Source organism: Blennius ocellaris (genome assembly GCF_963422515.1).
Source record: "Blennius ocellaris genome assembly, chromosome: 12".
Taxonomy (NCBI): Eukaryota; Metazoa; Chordata; class Actinopteri; order Blenniiformes; family Blenniidae; genus Blennius; species Blennius ocellaris.
The window spans coordinates 4,127,650-4,138,316 of record NC_137661.1 but is presented as its reverse complement, the minus strand read 5'-3'; the positions used below and the strand labels follow the sequence as shown (position 1 = coordinate 4,138,316).

Sequence of the window (10,667 nt, the reverse complement as noted above, 5' to 3'; positions counted from 1 at the left end):
TGCTGAAGAGTCTTTGCTTTCAGAGTGAGACAATGTTTAATTTGACAAGCTGAGCAGAAAACAACAATTTCTCAACAATTAACGTTATATTGAATACAAAGAAAATCATTATTGATGTCTGATGAATAGTTGATGGCCATCCAGAGATTATTAATCCTCCAGTAGAGACGATGAAGAACAAGCAGTTCTTCACAACAGGCATGCATGTAATGAAGACTGTCAATACTTTTTGCATGTTTTTTGCATAATTTTTCAAAGACAAATGTTGAATGTAAACCTATAAAAACTATTTCCTGCAGATTTTTCCTGTAAATAATTCCCATGAAGATAGTTTTTGTTTTTTTTATTCTATTAACAACGTAATGCTTATATTTGATGAAATGCATGCTCCATCATGCCTGTAAGTCAAAGCACTACATTTTGTTTAACCTCTCTTTAGAAGGAGAAAATACAACAAGTTTTGGTTGTATTTACTTGTTTAGTTTCACAGTCAATATACTTAGAAAGATAGTTTGTTTAGCAAAGAAAGATACTATTGTGAATGCAATTTCTGAATGATTAAAAAGATAACCTAATCTTAAGAAGATAGAACATTCCACTTTAGATGCAGTAAATAAGTAAATAATTGGCATAACAGTAGTTTGTAGAAGCATGCCACACCATCTGTGACTCAATGCGAAAATCACTATCACTTTAGATGTGGGCTTTAAGAAGCATTTATTTTAACATCGTATGTTTTCAGGACAGAGTTACTTCAGGCTTTTGTTCAGGTTCTCTTCCACCTCACCTGGAAAAGACTGGATGTCGGGTACGTGTTCCATCTGAGTGGATGGTTTGTGTCTTCACCCTTGTAACGCTGGTGCCAAGTTATTAATGTGTGTCATGTTTTGTTTTTTTAATCACTGAAGGTTCAAATATTTAAGGAAGAATATATGTTGTCTACAGCTGTACCTTCTTTAGCTTCAACTTGTATACAGGTGCATGTTATTTCAGGCAGAAGACATCCTTTCACACAAGTTATTGTTCATTGGGAGGCAGTGTTAAGGCACTTTCACTTAGTTTACAGAGTGTCGGTCTTCAGCTCATCTTTACGGTTGTGGTCTAGATTGGGTGGAAACATGACAAGATTTTAATGGCATTGGAACCCGACTCAGTCCTCGGCTCTTTCTCTGATCACAGCTAGGTCGTCTGAAAACATTTGTCTCATGTGCCGACACTTACAGTCTTCTCATTTTTTATGTTAAACACTAATCCTTTCTAGCTTGTTTTTTTTGTATTTAAATGATGTAGATTTGCTTACCACATGGACAGTGTAGCAGTGAAGCACTGTAGGCAACTATTGATTGTGCTACTTCACCAAACTGTCTTCACATTGACAGCTATTTTGTTTTCTTTCTGTGGATAATTTAAGGTTATATTGATATACAATGAAACACACATATTACATATTGTACCTTGTAAAGCCCCACATTTGTAAAAAAAAACTAATTGTGTGGATTCACTTCTATAATTCTATAAGTAGTTTAAATGATTAACATGAAGGTCTAAATAAACACACAGATCTGCCACTAACTTAGTTTCATGCCATAAGTTGTTTCTTTCACCTGCCATAAAAGGCATTTTAGGGTTGATTTATCTTCCAGACTGCAGACAGCTACTCCTGATCTGCTTCACGGTGTCCCTGTCTTGGTGCCACAAGTCGTCGTGGTCTGACTTCACATGTTGAAGCGCTGGTTTCTGGATTGTAGCGCCCTCCTCTCTCTGAGGTACATGCTGACATAGGACGTTATAAGATCGTCCATCTTGTAACCCTTTGATGAGAAAACACAAAGGTAAAGAAAGGGAAAATGGAAAGAGTACACTTGATCTTTCCGAGGGCAGCGCTCACCAAGGAAGTTTCACACAGGAATTTGGTTCCTTTGACCAAGCTGCCAATAGTCATGTGGAAGTAGGTGCTCCCACTGCACCAGTTGGCAATGCGGTTGAATGGGTGAGTTGCCAAAACGTCCTGTGAGCAAGAGAAAGGAGTGGTGAGGAACGCTGCTTCCACTGAAATACAAACAAATGTATGTGTTAAACGTTCTCCAACCTTGGTTTTCGGGTGAATGATTGTGAGTCCCTGTTTGCTGATAGCTATTCGCACGATATCGGGAAAATTCCGCTCAGACGTTTGCTGCAAAAACAGTGAAAGAAACAAATGAGGGAAATGCTGACAGGACTAAGAGTAGGGGAAAATATCAAATATCTAATATGACAAAATATTTGTTTTTCATTCCCTTGTTGAGGCTTTTACCTTCACTTCAAAGAAAGCACAGCCAAATGTCGCCCATCGGCTGACGATCTTCAGGAACGCCACCTTTGCTTCCTCAGGAGTCGAAACAGCTTGTTTGTTAAAAGCCGCCACAATATTCTGAGATTTAGAATAAATAGAATCACATGACACAGAGCTGTTGTTTCCATAAAAGGCTTTTGTGCCACACTTAAAACAATGATTTTGCGACACATCTACAGCCTCGGAATATTCTCTGTTTTTCTCACGAAAGAGAAATCCTCCGAATCCTCCGAAACCAACATTTAACATGACTCCAGTTTCGCTGGAAGACTGCTATGAACATCAGCATTTTTTGTTGTGAATCCATTTTAAAAAGAAAAAAAAAAACAAACAACTGCAGTTGCTTGTTGATTGGACCTAATAATAATTAGAAATCTGAAAAAATGTCATGTTCTCAGGTATTTAAACTTTGTAAGGCATGCTGCAGCGGTGTCCTAAGTAACCCCAAGGGCCCCCATAATGCAATTTAAAGAACCATTGTTTGACATTTACAGCTGAGGTCTGCACCCTTAACCACCAAACAGAAAGTGTCCAGAGTCACACAGTTAAATCCTTGGCTACACTCTGCTGTCCATCTCCCAGACGACCTGTCAGCACCACACCAGACCTGCTCCTTGTGCACACAGCTTTTAACATTGTGGACATCTACGAATTTATTTACTGAAGTCAAAGGTCATAGTAATAAACAGTCAGGTTTTCATTTGGAGATAGATACCTATCGAGACTATTTCTGAATTTGATTCAGTTCAAAGCTTGTTCTACCATATTTATTTATTAATTATTTATCCATTTATTTATTTGTTTGTTTGTTTGTTTGCTTGTTTATTGTGGCTCCACAGAAACGCTTGTCCTACATGTTGCCTCATTGTGACCTTTGTGAATTTTGTTGCATGATAACCAAACTAGATGTACTTTCACTGTCCAATTATGTTTGCGATGACATTTCCCTGTCGCCTCACTAGGAATTGTTAGCATGCAAATATGCAAAAATGTGATGATGTTCTTTGCCCATGTCGCTCTCAGAATATTACCATGTTGTGGATGAAAACTAATATTCACATGAAAGAGCTCTTTATGTAAATCCTCACTGTGTATTTAGTGATACTAATTACCCTTTATGCCTTCAAGACTCTGAAAACACCCACAGTTTTAATATCTGCTGGTTTGAATGTTTTGATGGTATTTTGCAACAAAAAAAAAGCGTAACATCCCTCTGGTTCCTGAAGCTTTCTCACCTTCTTCCACTCATTTTCCGACATGGCCTTCAGCTGGTCCACTGGCACCAACTCCCTCAGGAGCTTCGGTATCATCACAAGCTGGCTCTTGTCATTGCCAGCCTTTATCCTGAGCAGGAGGCCGGCAATGTTGATCATATCTTCTCTGTTGGTAATATGATAGCCTCTCAGGTACTTGGGTAACTCCTGGAAGACATAACGTGTCAATTGAAATATGAATGTTTGGTCAGCTGGTTTGAGGGATTTCCCACTGTTGCCATCTGCTGCTGCCTCAACAGGAATAATAAACGGTTCAATATTTCTCTTTCAGTTTAATCGGTGTGAAAAATGTGGTTGAACTGTACCTGGGGGAAATGGAAGATACTGTCAGCTTTTAGGTCTCTGCCGGGGATCACATTGAACCACAACTTCCTCATGAAGAACACAAGGTATGATATGTTGACTGGCCCAGCTGGACACACACACACACACACACACACACACGTAAATATATCCAATTTAGGCACCAGTCATTCTGGCACTATATTTTCATGATGTTTTCTTACCATCCTTGATCCTCTTGGCTCCCTTGGACCAGTCGGTGATTTGTCTCAGACTATCAAAGAAGTAATCTGTGTCATTCAAACTCAAAACCTGAAATAAAACAAACACAGTTACAGGCTGTTTTCTAATTCACTAATGAGGCTGGAGAGTTTACAAGAAACCAAACAAATGTGAAATTCATGAGGAACCTTGTCGTGTGTTTTCACAAAAATACTGAAGCCGTCTGCTGAAGCCAGCTTGAGTTTCTTGGTGATGTTCTGGATGAGGTCCTTGACCCTGGTGCTGGTGGCCACCTCAAATATCTGGAAGTAGTTGGAAAATAACTGTCAGACCACAGGAAACCCAAAACTATATTTTGTTATTTTTCTTTTTGATGACATGTTAATTTTCCCAGTATTTTTATGAATCTCAAAGATGTATGCTTTTGCCTCGTCCGTGTCGTTGGGGAAGTAGACTTTGTGGAAGATCTGGGTGCTGTTCTGTTGGATGGCGTCCACCTCCACTTGATGAGGCGGGAGCTTCCTGTGTTCCATCCTACAATAAAACAGAAGACTCTTCGTCACATCCCCTCGAGTAGCCGCTGTACTGAGCCTCATGAAATAGATGGTCTTGGGGGTGGGTTCAAACTCAAGCGCCATAAGTGAACTTTATTTATAGAGCACTTTTTCATGGATAAAAAGAACGGGAGGTTGTGGGCTTTTAAAAATGCTACATACAGTCTAACGTTATCAATTTTAACAGAAAAAAATATATGCAACTAATTTGTTGCAATCAAAAATGTTAAAAGGTCTTAATGGTGTTCTGGTGGTTAAAATATCAACACAATAAACCCAGGACTACATTAAGTGTAGCAAACCAAACTATTGTGAGATTATTTTCCATTTTACTGCCTCATTAAACAAACTAAGCTTCCTTTGAGTGGAGGTGATGTGTAACAGGGTGCAGCTCGTCGGACATACCTCAGAGTCGTCTGCATTCGCTTCAGACAGTCAGACGCGAGCGTCTGTCTGCGACGTGATTCCAGAAATCGCTGTGCATGCCTCAAAAGGGACTGGCTTGGAGGAAATAAGCCACAGCAGAGCCAGAGCAGCTGCCAGCCCTGCTCTATGCTGAAACTGCATCACATGAAAAACAATATTTTAATCTCACCCCCTTCTCAATCAATGGAAAGCTATCATTTCAGTTTCAACGCTGACAATAGATCAAATGTATAATAATGTGATTTTTTTTTTTTCTCAAAACCTGCTTAATGGAAAATCACCAATTTGAATTTTCACCAATTAGTTCTCAAAGTAGAAGGTAAAGTCAGGTTTTTTTCTGTGTTTAATCTATTATAGAAATGTTTTGAAATGTTGTCTACCGGTTGTTGTTGTTGGTCATCTGCTTCATGATCTGGCAGTAGATCTCATCCCTCAGCGCCTCGTATTTGGTGGCAGGGCCGAAGATCTGGTCGGTGAGCTCCAGAGGGCTCTGCATCTGCTTAGTGGGGTAATCCCCCATGTACTTCAGGATAGGTACACACTCAAGTCAAGGACGACTTCGGGTGAACAGGGAGGCTATAAAGAAGCAATTCACTGGGTAACATGCTGGCTGGAGGAGCCTGTTGTTGCCACAGTAGGACCTAATTATCTTGATTTGTGCGATATAATGCTGGTGAAAAAATAGCATCATATCATATCATGTTATGATCTGATCTGATCTGATATAATAGAGTTTCACATATAGATGATTTAATATTAGGGCTGGGCGATATATCAATATTTAGGATATATCGATATATATTTTTTACGAGATATGGAATTAGACCGTATCGTATATATCGATATAGTTCACATTTGCGCTGTAAAACTTGCTTCAGGCAAGCCGCTGATCGGAGCTCTCTGCACTGCTCCCAGCGCCCCCCAGGCCCCCCAGCCTCCCAGCCCCGCCCCTCCTCTTCCATGCAGGGAGGGGGGGCAGAAACAGACACTCCGGCACACTTCAACAAACATGGAGCGAGCAACAACATCTGCGGAACGTGCGGAGGAGAGCCCCTTGGTTAGTAAAAGGAAAAACAATGGCTCAATCATCTGGAGGTGGTTCGGATATAAATTGTCAGATGAACAACAAAACTACGCTCTATGTAGGGAGTGCCATAAGCACATTGCAGCCAGTGGGGGAAGCACTACCAATCTTTTTCACCACTTCAAAACGTGGCACAAACTGCAATATGAAGAGTGTTTGAAGCTACGCGCTACAGAAGCCACCGGCGCAAGAAGCCGTTCCCAACCCAACAACGCTCCAGCCCCAAAACAAAGCTCACTTCAAGCTTCATTTTCCCGCAGTGTGCCGTACGAGAAGAAAAGCGACAGGTGGTGTGCAATAACAAAAGCAGTTTGTCTGTCTTCTAATGTCTACCTCAAGTTTATCAAAGTAAAAAAAGTGTTTTATTATTTAATGTTTATTGAGTTAATAGTCTTTTTCTTGTGCAACGGTTCAGATAAGCTATTAAGTTAACAAAAAGAAACAAGCTGATGTTTAAAAAAAAAGTTCATCTTAAACTGAGCACTTTATTTTGTTTTCTCTTTATATATAAATGCTGCCCTCAGAAAAAGATTGACCTATTTTATTTGACAAGCTATTTTTATTTAAGATATTATATTATTTAAAAGTGCACCTTGCGGAGCTTTGTTATACAGTCTTAATGTTTGCATTTTATAGTGAGTTTTCAATAAAACTAAGTATTTTGGTAACTTGTATTTGGCTTTGACTTTGACTTAACATTTCATTTCATTTTGCGGAAAAAATATCGGGATGTATATCGTATATCGATATTCAACTTAAATATAACGGGATATGACTTTTGGTCCATATCGCCCAGCCCTAATTAATATGCTATCTTTACAACAGTGAATGTTAACACAGCCCCTAATATTTCCTACAGGCAGCGAGCATAACACAAAAAGTAGGGGTCCTAACAACATACCCTGTGGAACTCCCTCACTAACTTTAGTATGTGTTGAAGAATCATCAAACAAAAAGAAAGCGAAGTCACCCTGATAAATGAGTTCTAACTGAATGTATTTTGATTGGAAAATCAAAGGGGAATGAAAAAACAATTGAAAACATTCTGCATGTGAAGGATATCAGTGAAAGCAAGGCAGGCTTTGTGGCTCAGCTCTGTGTTGCATAACTTCTGGAGGAGTGGCTGTCGGATGGGCTCTCTGGAGTTGGCCCACAGCCTCTCAGGAGCAACGTTTCGAGAAATCACCTGCCGCTTCACATCCTTTGTGGGCTGCCTGTAGGATTGAGAACACAGGACAAACATTTCACAGGTAACGTTAAACAAAAAAAGGATTAAAAAAAAATTAAATGACTGATGATTTTAAATGATTTTTATGTTACAATTTACAAAACAAATTACATTTCAGCTTCACTCTACATTACAACCTACAAACCCTGTTTGGACTGATCAACATTGCTTCAAAAATTCAGATTTCCTTTTCTTCTGTTGGTGTTTCTGATTTTTAGACAACAAAAAACCCTATCATTTTTGTTTTTCTTTGGACATTATTTTCAAGGTGTGATTTTAATTCACAGTGCTTTATCCCCACAGTTCATCGTCACTCTTGTCGCCACAGAGTTTTATTTTCTTCAAATGAGGTCCAAAACCACCGTTTGACCATGTCAGCCTGAAATACCTGAAATACTGGAGAGAGAACTCCTTCAGTGTGACGGGAGCCATTTTTTCCATTGTGTCTGTTTGTTTCATGTTTGCCTCCATGATGTTTATCCTTTGGTTTGGAGAGAGGTTGATGATGCTCTGAAATGAATAAAGATAAGTGTCGCACTCTCCAGGACCCAGAGACCGTAGCTCATCTGACACAGACTTGCAAATGGAAACTCCGTACCAAAACCTGGCTGCTGGGTTTGCTCAGCGTTGGCAGGATCTGGATGGCCTCAATGGGGACGGCTCCTGTTCGCCTCGTGCTCTCACTCTGGCCCTTTATCCAGCCCCGCTGCTGAGAGAACTCATTGTCTTTGATGATTATAATAAGCTCTCCTTTCTTGAAGTTGAGGAGCGTTGGGTCTTCTGAAATAGAGGGACAGTAGAAGTTAGGTAATTGACAATCAGCGAAAAGCAGAGGTTCCTCTAAAGGTGACATTTCTGCTGTTTCAAAGTGACCAGGCCTCCCACCTGGTATGTTGACTTCCTTCAGAGCGACTGCATATTGGGAACGCTCTGTCAGTCCACTGAGGAACATGGTGAGGAGGTCACTCATCTCCTCAGCATTGGACCCGCTCAAGGCGAAGTCTCCTTTCAGCGTCAGCAGACTCACCACCTGGCCGGGCGCTTTAATTTCTCTAGGTGGCGCAACAGAGGCCAAAACACACGGTGAACGACAACCTAGTGTGATCGCTGGTATTTAACATAATTATGTCGGACAGACATTTTTCATGCAGACAAAATGTAAACAAGTAAAACGATATCAGATTAGATGTTTCTTCATTGATCCCACAGTGAGGAAATTGACTGCTTGTGTTCGTGATTTCTGGTTCAGACGGCTTGAAACAGTCGGTTTCTATGAGCTGATGGCAGCTTATCACAGGCTACTGTTTACATTGATCTGTTCCTGGCACAGCGTCCGCTGTCACATGTAGCTGGTGTCAAATAACAAGCATACAGTGTTGCAGGTCAGCCGGCTTCTCACTAACAAGAAGGCCGTTGCTGGGCTAATCCCCCGCCGGAGGGCTTTATATTTTCTCACAAAGCCAGCTCTAAGGCAGCACACTTGGTACACTAGAGGGTGTTCCATGGGTCCTAGTAGATAATTATGTAGAATCTGAAAGGTCTTCATAAGCTATGTCAAAATACGTCTCCAGAGCCCAAAAGGTGTTTTTTATGCACTTAGTGACCCTGTGACCTGATATGCAAATTAGGCCATGGTCACCATGGTGCCCCTTCTCCCCAGGTGGAGTGTCCATGTGTGAAGTTTGGTGACTGTGGGCCCTGGAACTGCTGAGAAATGAGGAGAAATGTTTATATGAAAATACATGTATTGTGCAACCATGACGAGCAAACTTCAGACCCTACCGATCTTCAAGGTCAAGGTCAGGTCACTTGGTGTACTGGAGGTTATCCCTGGAGTGTGTATCATGTGTGTATAAAATTTCAGAGCCCTAGCTCAAAAACCCAGGCCTCCAGAGCCCAAAATGTGTTTTTAAGCACTTCGTCACCCTGTGACCTACTTAATATGCAAATTAGGTCAAAGTCACCATAGCATCCCTTCCCCCTCTGAGATGTATCCACATGTGAAGTCTGGTCACTGTGGGCCCAGGGGTTGCCGAGATATAGGTAGAAACGTTCGAACGGACGGACGTACGGACGTACGGAGACTGTTTCAAGATCCCCCTTCGGGGCCTATCAGCCACGGCGGGGGATAATAAACTCAGGCTTCACAGGAATTCACCTATCAGACGAGAGTTGGTTTCGCTTAGAGAGGCAGGAGCTCAACTATCTTGTTTCAGGAAAAATATAAACAGAAAATAATAAATATGTACTTCTTTGTATTGTGCATTTCATGAAAAGTTGAGTTTTTATAAAGTTTATTAAAAACACTTTATAATGATCACATTATGTCTTTTTTTGGCAGCTGGAGGTAATCTTACATGGATTTCAAGTTTTCCTCTACAGATATGAGCATATCTACCTTTTGGTATTGATGGCAGTGACTTCTGGGAAAGATAGTTCCAGCAGCCTCTTCTCTCTCTCATCCAGGAATGTGATACCGGTCCAGTTTATTGCCACGATGAAATGGTTTCTTGTTAAATTTGGACCTGAAAACATGCACAGAGGAAGAATCACAATTAATAAGATATAAATAGAATTTTAGGCAATGAAACAGAGTTCATATGTGTATAATTTCCTTGTTTGTGGCTCAGTTTACCTCATCAGATCTTAAGACAAAAAGGAAAAGCCATTAATAAATATTAATCTGTATATACATGGACTTCATTTCTTTTTATAACAAACACATACTTAATTAATTACAGTTATTTCAATGGAACAAAGGAAGGTTTATGAAAGTTGCAGAATAAACAATACAGCCATAAACCAAACCAAAAAAAAACTACGGCTAATTGAGTCCCAGCGAGCCTGAAGCAAAAGGTCCAAAGCAAATATCTATCTATTTAATGTAACTCTAATGTCAAAGGAAAATAAATCTTCATCAAAAGCCAAGTTTTAGGATCAAATTAATAGAATGTTGCATTTTTATAAAAGGGTTAGGGTCAATTTAGTTTTTTATTTGTCAATGGATGAAATAAAAATAATCTATAACTGTAACTATGTTCTTTGGGAATCACTTGAATGTGCAATAAATTGTCGATTAAACTGATATCTTTCATCTTGTTTTGTTTTGTGGCAAAATAAATCCAAACACAGTTGTGACCGTTTGAAAGAAAGACCTTGTGACACATTAGCTTAGTTTTTGTGAGAATGTTCTGCAGATTGTTCTTTTTATCACTTTTAGCACAACGTGTTCTGTGGATTGATTCTGGAATTAAAAAACCATACA

The 10,667-nt window shown here is 40.0% G+C and overlaps 1 protein-coding gene across 1 annotated transcript in view; it reads right to left on the bottom strand.

The window, feature by feature from the left end:
- Positions 1-1,715: 1,715 nt before the first annotated feature.
- The window catches only part of myo7ba (myosin VIIBa), a gene marked incomplete at both ends in the record, with an annotated part of 28,623 nt that continues 19,671 nt past the window's right edge, over positions 1,716-10,667 (bottom strand). Inside the window, 16 exons of the mRNA XM_080506513.1 lie at positions 1,716-1,811; positions 1,889-2,008; positions 2,090-2,173; positions 2,294-2,410; positions 3,568-3,753; positions 3,912-4,018; positions 4,113-4,200; positions 4,299-4,412; positions 4,539-4,644; positions 5,070-5,225; positions 5,471-5,613; positions 7,217-7,388; positions 7,791-7,912; positions 8,001-8,182; positions 8,288-8,454; positions 9,801-9,927. Coding sequence (XP_080362639.1) covers positions 1,716-1,811; positions 1,889-2,008; positions 2,090-2,173; positions 2,294-2,410; positions 3,568-3,753; positions 3,912-4,018; positions 4,113-4,200; positions 4,299-4,412; positions 4,539-4,644; positions 5,070-5,225; positions 5,471-5,613; positions 7,217-7,388; positions 7,791-7,912; positions 8,001-8,182; positions 8,288-8,454; positions 9,801-9,927 — 2,087 coding nt within the window. The remainder of the gene's footprint in view (positions 1,812-1,888; positions 2,009-2,089; positions 2,174-2,293; positions 2,411-3,567; positions 3,754-3,911; positions 4,019-4,112; positions 4,201-4,298; positions 4,413-4,538; positions 4,645-5,069; positions 5,226-5,470; positions 5,614-7,216; positions 7,389-7,790; positions 7,913-8,000; positions 8,183-8,287; positions 8,455-9,800; positions 9,928-10,667) is intronic.